The sequence below is a fragment of the Struthio camelus genome, chromosome 1, assembly GCF_040807025.1.
Source record: "Struthio camelus isolate bStrCam1 chromosome 1, bStrCam1.hap1, whole genome shotgun sequence".
Classification (NCBI taxonomy): Eukaryota; Metazoa; Chordata; class Aves; order Struthioniformes; family Struthionidae; genus Struthio; species Struthio camelus.
The window spans coordinates 63,908,464-63,931,887 of NC_090942.1; the positions used below are offsets into that span (position 1 = coordinate 63,908,464).

Here is a 23,424-nt window from a genome sequence, read left to right on the forward strand (position 1 = left end):
TAGATCTGAACAGAAAGAAATTAACTCCATAAGCTCTCGAGCTCCTGAGTAAATGGCAGGTGCAATATATATATATATATAGAGAGAGAGAGTAATAGGCATATACTGAAGTGCTGAGAACCCAAGAAAAATGCACACCCATTCTCAGCCTGTATGAATCAGTGTATTTTGACTTCAGCATTGCTATGCTGCTCTCTATCAGGCAGGGATCTATAAGAGTTTGTTTTATGGGAAAAATCATAAAGGATAAATCACATTTTGATTAAAACACAGTTCAGGCCTTTTGTCCCTCGCTATTATGGAAGTAGCTCTAGAAGTTTTCTCATATGAGGAGAGATCACAAAGGCAAGTCAGTCATCTTCTCTAGGACAAACTGTCAACTCAGAGAAATGACATGCGTGGCCTTTAAGCCTCTGCATTTACAAACCTCAGTGTGTGGGCAGGTCTTAAATCGAAACTTCTGCAAAATCCTCAGCAGAGTCATTTTTGTCTCCAGCAAACCCATCCTCATGCCAATGCAGCCACGGGGTCCTGCCCCAAAAGGCAGGTACACAAAGGGATGTCGTTCCTTCTTGGCCTCCTCTGTAAACCTAGAAGGTGAAGAGATGGAAAACAGCTCAGGATTCCCCAGAGGAAACACTTTTTCATCTTGATTCTGTGTTTTTTATTTACATCTCAATAGGTGGTGATTTCAGTTGGTCTTAAAGGATCGACCAATGGGACCACTGACAGATTATGTACTGATGGGCTGATGTCCATAAGTCAACTGATAACTTCCTTGTGGGTATCATCCTCTGTCAGCTGGCAATTCCTGCAGAGGACACACAGATGTTATTATTATTTGTAATCTATCCATCTTTAATGAACTGCCTTCACTCAGTGTCCAAGCTCAGAAGAAGGGTAACTTCATGACACAGACGGAGGCACGCTGGCTACACCTATGCGTGTACTGCGGTGAGATTATGGTTAAAAGGAAACCGACAGATGAGAATGTAAACACACTAGAAATAGCAACAGTGTTTCCCTGCTCTGCATTGCAGGAGCAGATCCACAGGGGGTGGTTTTAGCCTTCCTAATTTTCCTTTGAAACTTGCTAAGGGGGGATGAACTCATCTCATGGGATTGGACTGGCCATGAAAGAAAGTTGTTACAATTCAGTACAGCCCTTCCTTCTGCTCTTGCTCCAAAGAAACCAGCCTCCCAGTTCCGAAATACTGAAATTGCAGATATTCTGTTCTTAGAGCCAAAGGACTTAAGTCCATCTGGCAAGACTGATTACCGTGGCAGTCTGGCTACAGATCTGCATCAACTACCTAGTTCTACAATACTTAATCAACCCATTAGAAAAGAGGCATTTATTTTTGACAAAAGGAGGGAAATGAAATTCCTATTCGAACAGCAGTCCAGTCCAAAGGAAAAAGTAAAATGCGTTTCCCATCCTCTGCAAGGATGGATGTATTCTGCACAGAGTATGCTTGAGTCAGTACAAGTTACTAGGATCAATGCGTAATCAACAAGGTGAGAGACCACTTTGACCGAAGCTATATCACTAATCAGAGTGGTTACTTAAACAAATCCTTGCAGAGGTGGCATTGCCCCGGAAGTCTACACAGACCTCCCACATTAGAAGGTATTTGGAGCTGCTCTGGTAGTACAGAACCATTTTTCAAGTTCTCTAGGAGGCTAAAGGTTCAGGCAGCCAGGTATACTGGCATCCATGGAAAGCTCTCATCCCCTTGCATACAGTTTCAAAGGTCTTTAGACTGCTAAGGCCTGGAGAACTGATGCAGGATTTAAACAGGTGAGAGGTAACACAGACTATTTGGAGGCTTAGAAAAAAATAACATGGTGTCTTTGTGCTAACCCCACCCCCACACTTAGATACCCTGAATAAGATTGGGGATAATACTGTACTAATTACCGTACAAGCCCTTAATTCAAGATGGAGGGCCATAACACATGTATTGAACACTGTTGCATATCCTATGTAAATAGATTAACATGATTCCTTCTTTCCTCACTTCTGTACATCATTTTGGCAAATTTAAAGCCTGCCTCATACTGTTACTGAGGCAGGTGCACCAATGAAATATCAGCAAAAAAAAAAAAAAAGGGCTATAGCTGAATTAATTTATTTTTTGTTAAGTTCTTATTTTATAATTCTTACTAAGATTAGCAACAGATACAAGCTGGGGAGAATGTTAGTAATTATGCTTCATTCCTCAGGGAAATTTCAAAAGGGAATTCATCCCAGGTTCATTACATACAGTAGCATAGGAGTCAAGTGCACTGCAGCTCCCACTACCCATTTTACCCCATGCTGCACTTTTTTACCACTCTTAAGGTGGTGAATAAACAATTAAAACAGCTTTTCAAGATAAACTTTGCTAAGAAAGAGACCTCTGGTCATTGCTAAGATTCCTGCCCAACGAAAGCTGGAAGCTCTTCTAACCCTGGCCTTGCTCCTCTCTGTGGCCAAAGTTGCCTGATGCAGCATATGCTGAGATTTGTCCCAGAAGGAATCCACCGGGCAAACCCACCTACGGCAGGTGTTTGCTGTCCCACTAGCAAAGGTGGTTTTAGGCAGCCTGCATCGCACTCGGTCGTTTGTACAGCACACACTTCATTCTTAGTAGATTTTTCAGCACAGCGGTAGCTTGAAATATAGCTGCCCACGAAACAAAATCATGCTTCCCCACAGCACCTCACCAGCTAAAACCCCACGGGCCCTCCCGGTAAGCTACCCTCAGCAGCTGTAACATAGGGCAGGGTACACACAGTTACACAAACAGCCTGACAGCAGCCCAGTGGCTGAAGATAAGAAACGCGCCCTGTTAAATATGCCTTGCCAAGCAGAGCTAAGAAGGCAGGACCCTTGCACTCACAGACAGCGGGAAAACACCCAGGCTGGGTTCCCCGCTCACGGTGTAGCCCAACTGTTCCCCAGCTCCATGTGTAACGGCTGCTCTGAATCAGCCAGGGGCTGGAAGAAACGTCTGGGTGGCTCCATGCCAGTCAATACACCATTTTACTTCAGAACTTCTGGAAGAGACATTATTTGCAGCACCTGCTTTGGAAACATGCGGAAAGCTTGAGCCACGTTTCAACCATTAAGCAGACTTTGCACCCTCTGTAGGACCTGCTGATGTCACCAGTTGTGCAATTCAGTGGAAAGAATACATTTTAGGATCTAAACTAAGCTGTGCTCCTTTTAGGGGGAGTGCTGCTTCAGGTGAATAGTGGGGGGTGGCTGTGCCTGTGAAGGAATAGCAGCATATGGTGTCTCCAATGGCCAGGCTGGACTCCTGGGCCCAGACTGGGCTCCTCCTGAGCAGCCAAGCAGAGAAACAGCATTTAAGGCAAGCTGTTGATCTAAATAGGTCTAAATAAGGACTTCAGCCTAAGAAGGGGAAAGCATGAACCTCACATACCTCTCAGGAAGGAACTTCTCAGGTTCTGGCCAGAAGTCAGGGTTATAGTGGAGATGTCCCACTGCAGTTTCAATGACAGTCCCAGCTGGGATACGCTGCCCCAGCACTACGCAGTCTTTAGCTGCTTCCCGAGTAAACCTGCAACAGTAAGTGTCATATATCTCAGATGATTAATAAAAGTAAAAACACAGCAGGAGAGAAGCCACCGTAACAGTCAATCTCTTCAGCCAGACTGACCCTGCAATTTAGAGGGTAACACTTTCCCAGTAGATAAATACAGCAACCATTGCTGATGCTAGTGTCTTCTCAGGTTACAATCATCTTTCCCTGGAGGCTCTAATCAAGCTGGCTAACTTTGGCCCTTTTCACAGTAACAGCATTTACAGTTGCTTATGGTTTTTCCAAACTTTAACTATTGAACTGAAATTTTGTTGCTAATATCTGTTTCAGATTCTTTTATTTTTTTCTTTGAAAATTGCAGATGAAATGGGCCAGTCATTTTTCAGAACAGGTGAAAGAGTATTCTGTTTTGCCTTCAGGAAAAAACTGCATCAAATATAATTTCCGAGTTTATTTGAGAGGTTCCTCCATTTTGGGAGTGCACACTCGCAACTTCACAAGGGGCAGTTTTAATGCTAGGGCCAAGTCTTTTGCTGTTGCTGCAAAAATACAAACCAAACCACAAGCCTTTGAAAAACTGCAGGTCACGTACACTCATCAGAGACAGGTAAGACAGCAGCAGCAAAACTCTCCAGAGCTTCCTCCTGCCCTGTGGTGGCAGGGGCAGAGCAGGACTTCCCTCAGGAACCTCACTGTGACAACCCCACTGGGAAAAGAGGCCTGTCAAGGCTGAATCTGGGTGTGTAAACCTGGTAAAAACACTGTGAGTGGGCGGGAAGGGGGGGGGGCAAGGCCTCATGGCTTGGGTGGTCCCCGAGGCTGCATGGGAGGCTGATCGGCCATCGCAGCCCAGGAGCTCTTCCCAGGCCAGCTGGGAGCAGAGGGGCAAGACGTGGGGCAGGAGCTCCTGTCCCTGCTCCTCGCGCTGTGCCCAAAAGGTAGAATAAAGATTTCAGTTTAAAGGCTGTCAGCCTGGTGTTATTGCAGCAACACGTTCTTTCCCCACTGTCACTCAGTTTCTCGCTTTCTCTTGACACATTAAAAAGCGCATTGACAAGCCATCCTGCTCATTTTAACACGGATTTAGTGACCGTGGAAACATGAGTGTTGTGGAAGAAAGTTCTTGGGCTAGTAATTCATTGAAAAGAAATCTTTCTCATTTATAACAAGCTTGGCTGCTACTGAATTTTTTCCAGAGTACAGCATTATGCTTGCCACAAGCAATTAGCATCTTTCTGATGCATCGGGCTGTTCTGCCTATTCCATATCCACCCGAGTAAAGCCAGATCAATAAACCCCACCGATAACACCAGTGGAAACTTCAGAACAACTTTCCTCTGTTCTGTTTCTCATCTGACAAACAGTGATTGTTTCCCTGTGTTTCTGTCAAAATTCAAATATCCCTGATGGTTTAACTGGTAAAACAATTTCCACTTGTACACCACACATAACCTAGCAAAGCCCAGTTATCTATCTCATCCATGAACAGGCATGTTTAACATCATTGACTCTCCGCGCAGTCCTACAGAAGTCCTCGCTTGACTTCCAATCTTTGTGAACATATAACAGAGGGTATGATTTTAAGCTGTTTTATGTTAAGGTGTTTGCAATTGGAGGACAAATGTTTCAAAGGCTCTCACAGTAAGATCAACTTCCATTTCTTTCAAATCATGGGAAATTTTCCCATTGGCTTCAGGAAAAGTAGTGGAACTGACTCACCATTTTTAAAAATTCCACTCCTAAAATGTACATTTATGCTTGTGATAACTTGTAGATTTGACAATCAAGCAGTTTTCTAATTCCTTTCCTCCTTGTTTTCAATACATTGATATATTGATCTTGTGCGAGTAGGGGGAAAACTTTCGAAACTTAATGGAAGTAGCATCGTTTTAGCTATATTGTTACAACCACAGTGCAAAACAGTATGCTCTGAGTTAAATATACTTTAAAAAGCCTTCAGCTTTCTGAATGTGCAAACTTTCTGAATATCGGGGGCTTAAAGAACAGCAAGGGAAGCTCTTCCACCAGCCAACAAGCTAACGTAGTTCCTTACTCTGTACCCCTGAGGCCTGAGGTGTAACGAAGAAAGAGCATCTGGCTTTCTAAGGCCAGTCCTGCTTTGAAAAGGCTCAATCCTCTAACCTTGGGGATGTGAAGGACAGCGAAGATGCTGTCTTGGCTGGTCAGTTGTAAAAAAAAAGCTGCTTTAGAAATACCAGTATTAGCCAGTTTTCGTTCACTGGCTACATTATATATTTCAAATGCACAAGCAGTATTGATGTTGGCACAGAGACCAAGGGCATATTGGTTTCCCAATAGCAGATTTCCATTTTATGTAGCTAGTGATCTGCTCTGTGGAATCAGAAGGGGAAAAAATAGATACCTGAATGCAGGTGGATACATGCGCAATGTCTCTGCAATCACCATGTCCAGATAAGGGAGTTCTTGTACATTTTGATAGTCAGGGACAATCTGAAAAAGCAGGAAGAAAGAAATGGTTACATTTTCTCACATTTAAGTGCCAAATTCTTCTCAGATTAGCTTTTAAATCATCTATTTTTTACTGGGGAAATTTTTCTGTAGAAGAACTCGATGTCTCATCTAAAACAGTAAACGATAAAATTATACAAAAATGTGGGCAGTAATTAAATATGTGAACAACATTCCTTTCATCATCAAAACACTTTGGTGTGCAGCCCAGCTGAAGATATAATAATAAATCAACTTGCTAGAAACTATTAAAAACAGGCCATTAAAAAGAGCATTAACAGCTACAACAGCAATATTATATTATCTTTGCACTGAAATCTGCCCAGAACCTCTTGACCCTTGACCCTCTTGAAGATAGGAGCACAGCAAACCAGGGGCACTTTATTCCCAAGAAATAAGTCTTTCAATTATTTTTGTTGATGCTGAGCAAACTCTTTGCCCTTTCCCAGATACAGAAATGAAGTGACGGGGAAGTGCTGGCTCAGTCAGCTCTGCGGAGGGAGGGAGGGTGACAGAGCTGGACGAGAGCAGTAGTGGACCAGGGATAGCCCTTGGCAGCGGATTGCTCCCTGCCGAGGTAGAGGTAGTCGGGGGACTGCTGAAATAACCCCACAAGACTGCAAGGTGGGGCAGAGAGAGAAGCCTCTCTCTTTCCGTGACCATCCCGTGAGTCCCGCTGGTTAGTTTTGCCTTTTGCCTGGCGGACAAAGCCTGAGCCCACACGTACCATTCGTGGCCCTTGACAATTAGAAGTGGGCACCAAAACCCCAATGTGACTGCAGCTGAGAAGGGTTTGGCCTCCGACAGGCGGCAAAGGGACAGCAAGGGAGACCAAGCAGCAAGGGAGACCACGGGGACAAGCAGCAGCGGGGACGCACAACTCAGCACACATGCCCAGAGCTTTCCTCCCACTGTTATCGTCCTCGGAAAACGGACATTTTCCCCGGCGTTATTCAGTGCTCTCAGCAGAGGGCAGCCTAAGTACATCTAATAACTTCCCCAGGAAAGCGGAGTTTGTTTTAAATTAGAACATCTCTTAAAGACTGACACGGAGTAAATTGGAGAAAAGCACAGACGTCAGACTAGACGCAACCTTTTATGAAGATTTGGGGCCCCTGCCATTCACAAAGGGGACTGGATCCCATCCCTCCTTTATTTACTACAGCACTTTTCATGTATAATGCATATTTTATTGAATTTTCATGCAAAAACATATGGTACATACTGAAAATACTAAGCAGAGAACAACTCCAGATGGCATGCAGAAAAGGCATACAATAGAGCGAGGATACCTTGCTGGATTAGAGTATCCCACTTATTCAGAACTAAGCCACCATGCACCATTTCACATTAACTGATCTTTTCTAGGAAGGAAATAGATACGTTCTGTTATCCCCATTTTTTGGCTCAGGAGAGAAAAGCAAAAACAGAGAAAGTAGTTTGCACATGCTGAGCAGAACCAGAGTGCCTGCTCCTCTCTTAGAGGAAAAGATAAAACTCAGCTTGTCAATACACAAAGTGTTTCGTCAGTATATGTTGCATATTATCAATAGAGGAAGTATAGAAGACTAGGCTGCCAGCCTCTGAATGTTTTTTTTTTTTTAAATTGCAGCAGCGCCTGCCTACCAGCTCAAGCCTTTGGCTTAGGTCAGTGGTTTTCAAACAAAGGACTCAAGAGACTAAAAATGCAAATGGCAGCAGTGTCAGGAGAACCATGGCTGAAGGCTAGGAGCTGTGCTCCAACAACCTAAACAGATAACACCAAAGACAGAAGGAAACAACTTTTATCGTTCTTGTTTTTCAGAAAGGGACTCAAGGTTCAGAGGCTGCCCACCATACCCAGCCTTGCATGGGAAATCAGTAGCAGAGGCTGGAAAAGAACCACGACCAGGCTCAAACTGCAGGCCTTCAACACAAAACTACCTTTCTCTGGGACTGCACAGGCGCTCCATGCTTTAATGCAAGCTCATGCTGTGACATGCATTAAATTTTTTTCTGCTAATTTTGCATCTCTCTCTCAGAACTTTCCCCTGTGCTTTTTACACTGCTCTCCTGCATTTCTTTAAACCACGGGTCACCACCTCAGTCCCGTTCCTGCACTCCTTGCTGGCTCCCGGGATGGGCTGGCAAGGGAGAAGTCAGGCTCAGAGTGAATGAGTGGTGCAGTCGAGATTACGCCATGATGTGTTCGATTCCCTGAGCCACGCTCACTCCACTGGGCCTTCCTGTCTCTCTCATAATCCTCTACTTACTTCTGGAGTCAATAATTAAGATAATTATATGGTAACCTGATATAATAAGTAGCCACTAAATCAAACCCTACATCAACAAATAATTTAACACTAAATTATGGGAGCTTTGATTTGCTCTTTCAAATAGCTTTTATACCTTCAGGGGATTAGCAGTTTAGAAAATAAAACAAAGGTGCAAAACCAGCTGATTTTCCTTGGAAGAAAATTCCTTTTGCTTACATAAAGAAAAAGGGGTCAGCTGAATGGCAGCACGGTGAACTCTGCTATCGTGGGCATGGCAGACACATCAGTCATTTCCTACATCTGATGCAACTTAATTATTGACACTTCCACGCTTTTAACATCAAAGTGGCTGGACCTAATTTAGTAGTTGTTTGCAAGGTCTGACCCAGGGCTGCGTAAAGTACACACCAGCCAAGTATCCCTGTTTAGGAAAGACAGTTTGCTGCTTCTTTTTTTTCTTTTCAAAGAAAACATTTTCCATTTGTTTTTCCACTCCCTCTCTTCAAAATATTCCTTTAGCCAAGCACATTTCAAAGGAGCTCAAATACGCTTGTCTCCTCAAATATCCCTATTTATATCTTTGAAATTTTGGCTGGGATGGGGGGTGTTGTTGTGCAAAGACAGCACTTTAAGCCCCTGCAAAAAACATTTGCACATTGGCTCTTACTCAAGGTTGGGTGTATTTTCATTTAGAAACAGATTCCTTTCTGTAACAGGTAGATGCATGGGGGAAGACAGGAGGCACCACACTGTACATAATAAAACATACTATATTTTAATTTTGCAACCACTGCTTTGCACAGCAGTTTCTCTTATACTTCCTACAGCTTTTAATATCTTGTTCTTGTTGATTTGGAAGTGAAATGGACATGTCACACCTTGAGGCATTTCTCCGCGTGCATATTTGCCCAGCTGGCTTTCCAGAGGTATGGTGGCACACGTCTCGCCTGCTCAGACCATGCAACCACATGCCGGGGCACAGAAACTGTCTGGTCTGCTAGATACATACAAAGACGCTACCCTGCTGGGTCAGGAAACGGCCTAAACCCCTACCGTGACCTGGGTTCACTCCATCTTGGCCACAAACTTTTCTCGATGACTATCACTAAATCCCATGCCTCAATTCCCTAGAAAAAGGGGGGAAATTAAACCTTCACCCCACAGAGTGCCCTGACGTGAAACACCAGCAGTGAGTGTAACAGTGCCTACATGCTACAAAGATGAGGCACATTTTAATTCTCCTGTAAAATCCACGAGAGAGAACAGCGTGTTTTGGGAACCAAAGTCCCAAGAGCCCTTTCTCGCAAGCCACCTGTGCTGGGAGCCCCATCGCCCGCTGCACGTCCTCAGCGGGGTCTGGGCACGCAGCAGTCTGCGGGCTAGAGATCTGCAGTGCAGTCAGGAACGGCCTTCAGATCAACCCCAACTTTTCAGGATTGGCATTAGTTTTCTCTAGGCAGGCAAACCTATTTTTTGCCACCCTCCTCAGTTAACTTCTAATTCCTCAATGAACACTCAGGGAATCCAAGTGCCAACAGGGGAGGTCTGGCCAATCTTTCTGCTGGAGTTTGAGATGTTACTGTTCCCAGGTGCTCACTCCTCTTTGCTGGCGGTGGTTAGCGTCTCCGCAGCCAAGTCAGTAGAAGGGAACATATGCCTGCACCTCAGTCGCTTCCATACAGCGTCCAGCACGAGCCCACCTTCAGCAGCAGTTTAAGATAAGGCACAAACTTTTCTCTGAAGTAACTGTTGAGTGCAGCACAGACCCTCTCCTACCACCTCTGTTTTGGGAACACTAGTCCAAGTACACATCAGTGAATAAAAGATTTCCACTTATCCTATTGGTCATGGTCTGGTGGTGCTCAGCAGCCAGGAATGAAAAAAATCAGAGCGAATTTTATGTAACTGTCAGAGTGCGACACGCACCTGAAATCGATTTGGAAGCAGGGGGGCTGCAGAGGCCACATTCCTCCTAACTAACGCTGCTGAGTCATGGGCTGGGACTGCACTGGCTGTGCTTTCCGAGAAGTTGCAATCCAAATCCAGTGCCTCATAGGCAGGCGTGACTGTGACAAAGTCCATGTCAGAGAGATGAGGACCAGCTGAAGCACAGATGTAGATCCCTGAGTAACCTGTGCAGGCATAGCTGCACAGCCCAGATCAGCTCTCCCCCAAATGTAGACTCAGGATAGCAACAGGATAGAAGGAGGTGAGAAAACAACAAGCCAACATTATCCCTGGTGACTGCTCTTAAGCCCCCTAAATTGCCAAAAGAGCTCCTCTGTCCACTAAAGCCAGCATCCACAAATAGGTCAGCAATGTTTCTTGATCAAATGGATCAAAAGCTGCTGATAGATCAAAGAATCTGCCTGGGCCTTTGACCTGCCCTTGGTCACTGCTAGGAGCTGCTAGTCCCCTCACCAAACTACAGCCTATGTGCCACGCTCAGCCTGAGAGGGAGGGAAGAAATACAAGAACACTATGTCGAGTTGCCATATGACAACTTTTCTAACAACCATATCGAGAAAAGAAAGGGTAAAGACAGGACGACACTCAAGAGGTAGATTAATGAAAAAAGGGCTGGGGAGGTTCAACAGAAACCTATCTGTAACTTGCTTAAGGAAAGATCACCTCAAATTTTACCACTCCCACAATAGCATGCTTGAATATCTGCAAAGCACCAAACCAAAACCTCCCTACAAGGTCAAGCAGCGATATAGGGACAAACTTGAGGAGGTGTGCATTTCATCCTGAGAACTCAGACCAAACTCTAAAAAAAAATTTAAGGCAATCATCACACAACAGTGATTGCAAAATCCCTCTTCATTGTCTGTGGTCTGGCCTGCCAAATGGGGTGTCTTCCTGAAGCATGGCACCGGGCAGAACACCTTGGAAAAGGGGACCCCTCAGCTCCTGAGTCCCCCTGGTCTTGTGAGCAGGTTAGGGCAGAGCCCATTGCTTGAGAACGCTTCTTTAAGCATATAGAATAGCATACCTAAAATCAGCATCTGTCCCTTGGCCTAATTTCCAGTGCCAGAGAGGACTAAGGATAAAGAACAACATACTCAGTCCTCAAATACAGAACTGAGAATGAGGTGAGGAGGGAAAAATAGGACAACAAGCCTCCTTTCCAGATTAAGATGTACCAACAAGAGGCTTCCTCAGCTGCCTAGCACCTCTCCTCTTCAATCCTAACAGCCCGCTCTGGTAGTGCTAAACCCTCATCAGCAACTTTGTGCCTTCTCACCACTGCCCCAGAAATGAATGTTAAAGCAAGCCCTCACCTCCTCAGATCCATCCCCTCAGACTCCAGTTTCCCCAGAAGCAAGCAAAGGCTACCCAGAACACGTATACCTAAGCTTTGCCTTTATTTATTGGTCCCACGCAGGTTACCAATCATCTCTCTCATCTCCTCTGGTTGCCATTCACAGGCAAACACAGCACTTGGGCTCTCCTCCCCGTCTTTGGTGGACTGGGTCACTGAAAGCTTGTTGGGGTTGGAAGCGTTACTTTGCTGTTGGAGGTGCTCCCGGAGCTGCCACCTGCTCTTAAACTCTTATAACGCTCGGTGTATCAGCCATCTCATCAAAAAAACTCTCATGGCTCTGCCTAGAGACCGTGCATGCCAAACAGAGATGTGGTATTAAAGCTTTTCACCCAAATCACCTGTCCCCCTCGCCATTTTCTCTCACTCCACCCTTCAAATGATCTGCTCTGAGGCTTTCCTTGCTCCTCTCTCCTCTGGTCCATCGCCACCCAAGCTGCCAGAGCACAGGTAGAGGAGGGCACTGATTCGGAAGGGTGATTCGGCGTTCAGCAGTGGTGGGAAAGGCTGGCACACCAGGTACACATGGCTGTGTGTTATGAGCAGACTTTGCGGCCAAATCAGTTGCTTTGGTGCAAATCCACTCAGGCCCCTGGGGTTGCAGCAGTGTAAGGGAAATGAAAATGCGGTTTCAACTATGCACCCAATACTGTAGGGGAAAGAGCCAGAAAGTATAAGGTTACATCTGTGTTGACTCTCTTTAATATTACTTTGCTTTTTGAATCAAAGACTTCAGCTCCTGACAAAAGACAGACCTGCACTACCTCCAGTAGCTTTTGTGGTGCTAAAACAAGGTCTTCATAGCATCACTATTCAACAAGGAAACTTCTGCGAGATAAAAATATTTCCTGAAACTGAACAGTGCCCCCAATCCAAATAGATAAACACAACTCTGTAACCAAAACAGAAATTCACTTCCACCTACATCACTACTGACACATGGCGATCAGCAAGAACAGAATGACTGCCATCAGGTAGAAGATCTGAAAAAAAAAAGCAGGAAAAGAGGAGAAAATCATTAAGAAAATCCTTCACGAGGCTCCTTGCCTGCTCATGAAGGATTTTCTTAACTTGAGGCATGCTTGAGCTACAAACCAAAAGAGGGGGGGAAAAATCCCTGTGTCATTCCTGGTTTCACAAAATTGTGAGTTTCGTCTAACCCCAGACTCCTGTCCAGACTCCTACACTGAAAGCGAATAAATAACTGAACAGGAAAGGGTGTTTGGAGCTCTCTGTTGTCATGAAGGAAGGTGAAGGCTCTGCTGATAGTGCCCAGCCAGGCAGCTTTTAACATGCAAGTACAGACTAGACTTTTTTAATTTTTTTTACTTAGATTTGGTAGAGAAGAAGGGTTCCTTTCTCCAGAAAAGGTTCCCTAGCTGTATGCAACAACTGCCTAATTCCAACTATTTGTAGACATGATATAATCTGTGGATGCTCCACTGGAGTGAGCTAGGCTCACCGGAAGTACAGAGATTGCCCATTTCTCACCACCTTAAGAAATACTCGGCCCTGGGGAAATCTCTCCGGTTCTCTACGTTGGCCTACTGAAATTTGCAGGTCTCCCTTTCTGCACTTGTCTGACCCAATCAAAATTTCTACTTGGGTGGCAGAAAATCTGAATGGGGAAGCATCCCGTGGGAGGGAGGCAAAAAGGAAATTAAACAGGAGAAAGGACTGCCAGAGGCCCAACAGGCTGAGGAAGAGAATTATAAAACTGGGGTAGGTCTGTCCGAAGGGCATGTCACCAGTCCAAAGTACACTAAGCACTGAAGTTCGTGCAAGACTTAATCCTTCCTGCTATAGAAGTGTCCCTTGGTGGTTGCTGCAGATCTACAGGAATAAAGAGGAGGGATTTTTCCTCTCTCAGCAGACATTCATGGTATCACATAAGAGCCAGATGATTTAATTTAATCATTCCTACTCCAGCTGGTATTTTCTGTATGGAGGTGACAACGCTTTAAATTAGGGCCTTGCATATAAAAGGTCCGTGTGTTTAGTTTAATCAAATGTCCATTTCCTCACGTTATGTTCATATTAAAAGGCATCGGCACGAATTTTCAGGCTGCAAATAGAGGCTATCTGATGGGCTATGTACTGAAGTCCTCGTTGGTCGTTCTTCATCTCTATGGCTTGGTGTGCTCGGCAGCCTTATGGACTGCGAGCTGACTCAGCCCCAGGCATACAGTTTGGGGAAATATGCCCTAGAGAGCACAGTCCAACCTACGAGGAGAGCAGAGCTTTATACAAAATAAATTACTTTGGTAATTCGCCCTTCTGCAGATACTTAAAAATGAGCTTGAGCCAGTCACTGCTTAAGTCATTGGCCTCAGCAGTTGCTGGATCAGACCTTTTCTGAATTGGTAAACAGGCAAACATTCACAACAAAGAAATTGCAAGATTCTCCCATCGCTCACTGTAATTATTATTTGCTTTGACAAGGGCAGGTCAGTTTTAATACCATTCAACGTTTATGTAGTTCCTGATGCCTTGAAAACATTTTACGTACATTAAGTGCAGTACAACAATAATAATAAAACTTTGCCTTTCCACAGTTGCTTTTCCCCTGAGGCTCACAAAGCGTTTAGCAAACATTAATTAGTTGGTCATCTTCCAAAAGCATGTGTGAGGTGCTCTTGGTAAATACTCCCTCCTCGTACACAAGGGGCCAGCAGAGGTACTGAAGACTGAGGCCAACACTTTCCAGCCTTGGAGTCTAGCACCCACTAACTCTGGCCTGCATAAGTAGCCTGTTTTTTTTTTTTCAATCTCAACATAATGACTTCTGTGAGTAAGCAGGCAAGTACTGCTCTGAATGCCTAGACTTAAAATGACCAAAAAAGAAAGAAATCTGTTGCATGGCATTTAAATACATCTGAAACAAAAAGGAGCTTTGTTTGGGCTTTAGCTGCCAACATCGTAATTCAGAGCTCAGTTTGTCCTTGAGAAACTGATGATACTAAAAGTACAGAAAGTAAAGAATCTTTTCAAGTGTCAAAGCTCCCAGTTCCTTGCTGTAGACTCCTGCATCTCCCACCTAATGGAGATAACAGCTTAGTCCTTCCCCTCTCGTTTTCCCCATAGCAAAAGATCAGAGCCAAAAAGGAGAAATAATTTTCTAATATATGGTTTTAAAATAGCTGATGAACTGTGTGGGACCTTTGAGCAGAAGAGCACTGTTACGTTCAGTCTGAGTGGCAACTCCTGACTTTCACTTCCCTTTTCCCTCCTTTTTCTCCTCGACTGGAAAGCGCTGGCAAAGACTGACCCCTTTCCTAAATGGGACCAGTTCTGTGTTACTCCTGCTTCCTTCCTCTTTCCTCAACTGGCAATGTAGCCTATGCCAGCTCCAATGCTATGCACATGCCTGTTCTACAAAACACGAGGGAAAAGCCTGTTCCTGTTGAAAAATCTCATACTTTAACTGAAAACCTGAAAAACTGAGATAAAAAGAGGGGGGACCAATACTTCTCAGTGTCTTTTCCCCTTTCTCTGCCTCTGGAAAGTGCTGACTGCCACACATGTAACAAAGTAATTTACAGTTGATATGGGAAAAAACTTGATTCTACTTAACGCTTTTTTTGGTCTCCTCCCTCAAACGCACACAGAGACTCTCTTAAAGAACCAGATACTACTCCAAAACCCATTACCCCGACCCCAGTGGGGAGCTGGCTTGAGCACTGGTGTACTATGACCATGGCTACCATGACACTATCCTATGACAAACCACTCTAGCTATTCAGATAAAGTTGTCCACCAAGAATCACGGCCGGTGCTTACTGGAGGATTTCATTTCCCTTGCTCCCCTTGCTCACTCTCTTCGCCATCTGGGATTGCAGAAATTTCCCTAAGCCTATTCACGCTTAGATTTAGCAAAGTTATCGTGGTGTCACGTTCTGGCGCAGTTTTGTATCTGTGCTTTCCTCTACCCTTTGTAGAGCAGCATGGCATGGTTGTCCATCTGTTTATGATTTACTTTACACAATGACTTGGTCCTGATTACACTCATAGACACAGTAGGTTATTTGAGGGCCAACTGGATCTCTGTAATGACACTCAAACTGTACCCAAAGCATGGGAACGTTTCCAACCAAAAAAGGCCAGTGAGAAACTCCATGTGGGCCTCCTGCAAGAGCTCTTTCCCATCTTTAATTCCAGGAAGTAAAAGTAAAGGTCTAATTTTTTTATCTGGACCATTGCTGCAACTATCAGCATCTAACTGATCCACAAAGATAGCAGAGAATGCAAGAAAAGAAACCAAGATCTCTTCTTTCTGTCTTCAGAAAGATTGTCTTTCTGAAGTCTAAAAATGCAGGAAAAGAGGAAGAGAGGAATCTCTAGGAAAAGAGATTAAACACAAAAATACGTTAAACTCAGGAGGCCACACCTTGTGGTCTGCTTTAGCAGAACAGTGGAACTGTACTGATTTGCACCAGCTAAGGAGTGAGTCTAGAAAGTGCAGCTTTTGGGGAGACTGAGCACAGTTATTGGGAGGAAGCTCTCTAAGCCTACAGAATCACTCACCCTTGTGAATACATGGGGCTGAGGAAAAAAAACAACACAAAAGGCTGTGGGATGAAATCAAAGAGTCAGCAGTGAGAAAACACAGAATTCATTTGTAATCTGAACAAGGTTATTTCTAACACACTTTAGGACGATAGAAGGCATTATGCGGAAGGCAAATGGAAAGCATTGCTCACAATTTCTTCTGCTTTATGAGTAAGCTGCTTTGGCCTTTATTTATTTATTACCTACAGTCCCACCCCAGGCCTGGTGCGAAGACTGAGCTGCTGCTCTTTCTCTCCTCCTACTCCACAACATTTTTGCTTCTTGAGCTTGACCCTTTCCTCGCTCAGTCCCTGGCCATCTCACTCCTTTCTCTCTCCATCTTTCCAAGCAGAGCCCTATTTCTGAGAAACCCCACACCTCACCTCTGTGCTGTCCTTTCACCTATGGTCACGCTGCTTTAAGACTCACTATTTTATCTTTGCTTTCTTTTTTTGAAGCTCTGTCCGGCAGCAAGTCTCAAAGCCGTGGGGTAGAGGACGGAGGTCTGAAAGAGCCCAGCCAATACAGTGGGACCCACCAGGGTTTGAACCAGTCCTGGAATGGAGCCCACTTGATCCAGGCACTGCCGAGAGACAAAGGTGCACCCATAAAGCACTGCTTTTGTTGGACCAGTCTTCAGCATGAAAGGGCATTTTTAAAGCTAGAAAAGTGCATAAGCCATAGCTGCCTGCAAGGGGGTCACTAGTAATTTTGCCCATATGAAATACCTAATAAAATACTGTATCCTTTGCCCTCCTCAGCACGAGTTGTGGCACAAAGATCTACAGACACCTATAGATGGACTAATTTGGAGGGAGTGATTTTCTGAGAGTACAAAGATGGAGCACAGCTGTAGGTTTTTTTTTTCCCAAAAAGGCCCTGTCACACATACAAGAGCAGCTAGGCATACTTAGAATATTATCAATCCTGATCACACAGACATTATGAGCTAGGCCCCAACATACTTAGAAATTGGCCAGAAAACACAAGAGATTTACATCAAATAATAATATTTTGAACTTCATTTGCCTTCTGGCTTTTGAACTGAAATTCACGTTTCCAGTCTTATTTTTTCAACTACGAGGGTTAGAAACCTTTTTTCCACTTTTTTGTTTTTTTGTTTTAATAATGAAAGATGAGATGCTGGTTATACACCTGCCTTCAGCGCCTAGCGATTCGAGAGAATACAAAACAAATACCCAGAGACTCGCAGCACAATCGCAGGATGCTGGTAATATTCCATTTACAGAGCACCATGGGCCATCCCCGGCTGCCCTTTGGCCATCTGCTGCTAGCGCTCAGCTAGGCTCACGCAGACCTTTTTAAAAGTGTACAAGACCAGGAATTTCACGTGAATAAACATCGTGCAAGCACAAGCCCATCCCTGCTGCATGCTGCCCCTCAGATCGCAGATGGTTTTGTAGCACAGGTTTCGAGGGGGGGGATACTGCGAAAGGGGCCACAGGGAGCAAGCATCCAACCTCCCTGGAAAATGCCAAACTTAGTACCCTGGCAAAGCCTGACACAGGATCAAATTGAAACATGTAGACAAAGTAATTGGGGGGAAACTGTGCTGAGTCTATATATAGCATTTTGTTTCTGCTGGGTCCTGGAGGGGGGGATGGGGAAGGGAGGAAGTGAGGGAAGGGAGGGAGAAAAAAACAGAAATTTTGGTTGCTGCTATCATACACAGATCCACTTATCTATGGCTGGAGCCCAGACAGCTGTGTGACTGTAAATGAGGAAATTTAATTAAAAAGTCAGAAATGAAAATCAGCAAGAGAAAGGAGAGAAAAAACAGGACTTCATGCTTCTCCCACCTAGTCTGATGTATAAATAGAGACTATCTGGCTGATGAAGAGTGCTTATTATTTCTCTGACTTCCACGTGTGTAAAGAAACCTACAGTTCCTTCTAGTGAACAAGTATGATAATCACAAAACCAGCAGCACATAGATGCTATTCAAAATTGGCTGCTCTAGTTCAAATGACATCATATAACATCTTGGTACTCCCAATCATGTAATACCTGTGGTACTCCAAGGGAAAAAAAAAATCTATCAAGGAATTGGGAGGGATAAGATTTTGCAGAGGAGGGTACTTGGGACCGTATGCAGCCTGAGTAATACTTCTTGTAGGAAAGGTGTTGGGCAAAGATGGCAAATGGATGTGATTCTCCTTTTCCACCTCTTGCATACTCAGGCCAGCCTTGTGGCAGCGTAACTTAGAGCAACTTCGGGTTTCTTCTGCCTTTGGTACCAAGGCATTTGGGATGCAGGAGGTCTCAATAGTCAAAGCATCTTGCTCTTTTGTCCATACCCACCGCTTTTCCTAACATATTCTCCTCCCATACCTTTCACGTTATGGGGCAGTAAAAGAGTATTAGTACTTCTGGCCCCTCTTCATCTGTGCACGCATGTATGCATGTGCATTTTTTGTAGCACATTCACTAATTTGAAATGGTATGGAAAGGACTGGAAAAAAAGAAATCAGCTCTTTAAATCTCATAGGATTCAAAGTGTCGATGCTGCAAAGTCTGAAAATCCATTCCAAGCCCCCGTTTATCTAGGTCAGGGCGTAGGAAGACATTTTTGCGTTCTGCGTACGCATGTCGCCACTTCTGCTCCTCGGTACTGCACCAGCTGGGAGCTGAAGAGCCCAGGAAGACTACGGCTCCTGTGTTTCCAGTGGGTTTAGTAGAAAACGCCCTTTTGTGTTCCTTATAATGGAGGCTTGTCTCATCTCTGCCGCGAGAGGCACTTCAACCAGTATATTGCAAATGCTATGCTGACAGTAAGCGTGTGTACGCATCCAGGGAAGGAACTCTGCCTCGCTACCGTATCACCACTGCGTCTTCCTTAAACTAGGGGAGGAAAAAAAAAAAAAAAGCAGCCTGCGAAGCAATGAAGAAGTTAACAAAAGACTTCATTGATATCCAGCTGATCCTGATGTGACGTTGGGAAACGCGGGGCGGGTTTCAGGCCCGTTCCCGCGAGGGCAGGAGCGGCGCAGGTGGCAACGGCTGCGTGGCCGAGCTGCGGCGCCCCGAGTCGGGCGCTCATGCCCTGACGCAGCTTCCCAAGCGAATTTGAGAAAGGCACTTCCTCTCCTCTAGCGCTTTTAATAACACTGGTAAACCTTACTCAGGAGATGGAAAGGCCTGGCACGCTCTGACGAAGGCAACAAAACCGGATCGTTACGGAGTACTAACAGGAACTCCACTGCCTTTTTTTAAAGTCACCGGTAAGGTAAGTCTTAGCAGTTAATAGTGATATTATACTAAAGAAAGGTGGATCCTGAATGGACAACAGAACTGTGGACCGCCTACAGGGACAGAAATTTTACACGTTTCTTCTGCATAAACAAAGAAGCGAACTTGCACCCATCGCTAACGCTTTGCTTCACAACGAGCAATTGCCGGGGAAAGAAGGCTGTAGTGGGTGCAACGTGCGCATGCACACACACGAAACAAGGCAAAGAAACCCAGCTGATTTCCTGTACGCGCACGAACAAGTTATTTGCAATCTGAAGTTGAAGGGGTCTGCTTCGAGCTTCATTCACCCATGACGCCCTTCGGTTGCAAGCAGCGGGCCGAGGCGAGCGCAGCTCCTCCCGGCTCCCCACACCTCCGCCCGCCCGAAGCGCAAAGAGGGGAGGGCGAGGGCAAAGCGCTGCCGCCGCTGCAGCACCTTTGGAGGAGGACCCCGGCGGCGCGTCCCTACCCTCGCTCCCTCCCTGGGCAGCGCCCCGCGCTCCCCAAAAAGCCGGGAGGGGAGCCAGCGCGTCGCCCTACTCCAGCCTGGGCAGCGCTTTCCTCTGGCATTATTCTCTTTCCCGTGCTGCATTTCTTATTTCGTCAGGGCGAGTAATTAATCAGACGGTGGCCCGGCGGTGACGGCGAAGGCGGGTTGCCACAGTAACGGCAGGAAGCCCGGCGCTCCCCGCGCTGGCCGCTCGCTCCGACTTTGAAGGGTGGCTCGTGCTCAGGGCGAGCGGCGCGCCACCGGCCTCCACGCGCTACACGGCGCCCTCGGCTCGGCGGGAAATGAAGAGGATACCGGCTCTTTTGTCAGCTCCACTTGGTCTTAATGATGTTTAAACATCTGAAGGTCACCAAATTAGAGAGCGCAGAGATTTGGCACAAAGGCCTTTCTCCACGATTATCTGGGTTTCCTGAAGTAAGACAACAGAAGAGAATAAACCGAACCGAGTAAAAACAACAACTGCTGCTAAGATGTTATTCTTCTCATTAAGCCCATACACGAAGCCCACAGGGAAGGCGGCATTTCCTGTCTCTCTTGCTGACAGTTCAGCATTGGGGCACAAGCGCAGGTCACTGTCCCCGGTGGTACGGTAAACAAAGATAAGAGCTTAAAGCCAGGGAATATTTTTTTAACCCTGGATGATTCCCTCGGAATAAATTCCATTGTGGAGAGATTTATTGTTTACGTAATACGCTCCTCAGAAGAGCTCCTCAGGAATGCAATCTCCTTCCCATGCGCTGGACGCAAAGCGCGCGCCCCAGCTACAGGCACGAGCTGGACCTGCTCTGGGCGCCTGTTGCTCGCCCCTAGAACCACGTGCAGATAGCGTAAGCGAACCTGCCGGAGGGCTGCAGCCCCCGACGCTCGCCCGGAGCTGGTTGTTACCCTGGGTTAGGAACTTAAGCAGATGTCTTCAAGGGGCAGCCATTCCCACAAAAAGGTTTTGCCAAAATACCCACAAAAAAACGTTGCTTTCCTTTTCTGCAGCAGCGCAGCACAGCATACGAGTGAAAAACAGCAACTGTTTTCTGACACTACTAATAGAAGACAAGTCTTCCCTCCGCCCCAAATTGAACTGCCCACTTTCCCCTCACACCACATCTCCCCAGATACATGCCTACAAACCCACTGCTGGGAAGAGCATGCGAGGAAGACATCACTGCCATCAGAAGAGGCTGTCTTATATTTTCCATGTAATGGCTCAGCAGCTTGAAGTAGAGCATGAGTTTAAGCATTTGCTGATTTGGGGCTTACAGCATCGAACTAGAACTTGGAGTTGTGGGTTCAACCACTGCTGCTGCCTCCAAATCGGCCATTCCATCCTGCCATGTTTCCCCTCCCCATTTGGGAAAACAACAGTAAAACCTCTCTGGCATGTTGCCTGGGAACTCTCTGAAACATTCATTTGGTACACTCTCCCAGCAGAAACGCTCCTTTGGTACCCTCTCCCAGCAGCAGCGGACATTACTGTGTGAGAGGACAGGAGGAGCGGCAAGGGATTTCTCATGGCTTTGTGGTATGCACTTGACCTTCCCTACCTTTTCACCACAATCTCGTGTTTCTGGATTTCAACAGAGAGACGGCGAGGGAATCACTTGTCAGTGTACTAGAAGGTTTGTTGCAATGCAGTTTCTAAAATTGTACTTTCTGGGGACATCCTAGGATTGCCAGAGACGGATTAACTATGGCCTTGGGCTGAACTGTAAAGTGGATTGTGAGTTTAAAGTGTTTCTGTTTCATTTTCTGAAAGAGCTATAAGCTTAGATGTTGCTCAAGTTTCCCACAGCGTTCTTGGAGATAGTTTTCGTAACCTGATCTCATCTCCACAGCCTAGATTACTGTTCCAATCAGACCAGTTTCTCTTTATTTCTCCGAGCAATTAAGAACTCTCTTTGGCTCTCACAGCCCTGAAACACCCACAGGACATACGAGTCCGTATTCCTCTTACGTGTTTTCCAGATCGCCCGTACTCCCACTCACTGGGTGCCAATTACTCTACTGATTGCACTAGGCATGTATTTGATGGCTGCTCTTTTTCAGCTGTTCTCATAACCTCTTTCTGAGCAGGTCACTTGTTGGATAATCTGGCAACAGAAAAAATAGAAGCGAGTTCTGCTATCTGTTCCAAACAAAGTTTTTCCAGGACCATTCAGAGATGCCAAAATTAGGGAGGAGTCTCTTACAAAAATCAGTACACTCTGTATCAGTGTGCCATCCAGCTCTTGATATCTTTATTCATGGCCTGAGGTCAGTGGCAGTTTATTAATATAAGCAGTGGTTAATGTTGCAGATTTGTCATGTCATTGAAGCTGGTTGACCAACAAACAGGACAGAAGTTGAGCAGTTGTAGAGGCCTGAAGAATGCAGTAATAAAATTAAGCTAGTCCTCTCTATTGTAGTGCATCCACGGAATAGGAGAGATATGCCTGCCCATATAGCATATTTCTATTGATCTGCTATTTGATGATATGCTAGAACGCTACGTACTGATATGCTAGAATGATACTGGGGCCCAGGCTTACTTTAACTAGCGGAGATAAATTCAAGCATAGTCTATAAAGAAAAGGTTAGGCAGCATAACAATTCAGGAAAACCCATATCAGTACAAGTGCAGTTTAATTGACTCCTTCCAGTGGACCCATTTACCCCAATATCAGTGAGCAAAAGAAACAATATTAGCAGAAGGACATTTTTGCCAGGGAACTGCATCTATGCTAAGACACAGCTCAATGCACATAAGCAATAAATTAAACTGGTCATAAATGAGCTTTGATGGAACAACCACACTCCACATCTGACCTAGGTAACGGTGAGGCCCCTAAATGCAGCAACCAATTTCCCTTCTAGATATGCATATGGAGCAAATACTACACATACTAATGCTCTAGGTAGGGGCCTTAGCAACTATCAAGGGGTGTAGCTCCACCAAAGTGTATCCATTCACCTGGATCAACACTGAATCATATGGCCATAGTTTGTGTGCAGTTCCTGAAAGGGGATTTCTTTTTAAAAAGGGAGCAAGGTCCCAGAAACTAAGCTGTAGTCTTCAGTGCAACATCTGAAAAAAACAGTAAATGGATTGGTAGAATTTCTTCAGCACGCATGAGTCAATGTCTCAGCTATACACATGAGAGAAAAGGAAACAACCCCCTTTTTAATGGTGGTGACAGAAAGGAGCCATACAGCACATCCCACAACGACAGACTTGTCTAATTTGGCTAATGCACTCGTTTTAACTTGTGTAAGTACATCAGATGAGCAACATCCATAATTTAAATGCATAAAGTATAACGAAAAGGCATTATACCAAACTAAAGATGCTTGTGCAGGAAAAAAGAAGTTATGCTGATAGAACCCGTTTTATACTTCCTTGCATGCTAGGAAGTTGCATGGTGTTAACCACATTGATTTCTATATTAACATAGCTATCAGCTATAGCTATAAGATGTGGACAGATGTGTATAGCTATATACATATACGTACATTACCCAC

The 23,424-nt window shown here is 45.2% G+C and overlaps 1 protein-coding gene across 7 annotated transcripts in view; it reads right to left on the reverse strand.

Annotated features, from left to right (window-relative positions):
* The window catches only part of TBXAS1 (thromboxane A synthase 1), a 242,680-nt gene that overhangs the window by 3,289 nt on the left and 215,967 nt on the right, over positions 1-23,424 (reverse strand). For all 7 annotated transcript variants that reach the window (XM_068944738.1, XM_068944757.1, XM_068944767.1 and 4 more), the window contains 3 exons: positions 5,935-6,023; positions 3,432-3,569; positions 428-590 (listed from right to left, as the gene is read on the reverse strand). In XM_068944738.1, the coding sequence (XP_068800839.1) occupies positions 428-590; positions 3,432-3,569; positions 5,935-6,023 (390 nt within the window). The remainder of the gene's footprint in view (positions 1-427; positions 591-3,431; positions 3,570-5,934; positions 6,024-23,424) is intronic.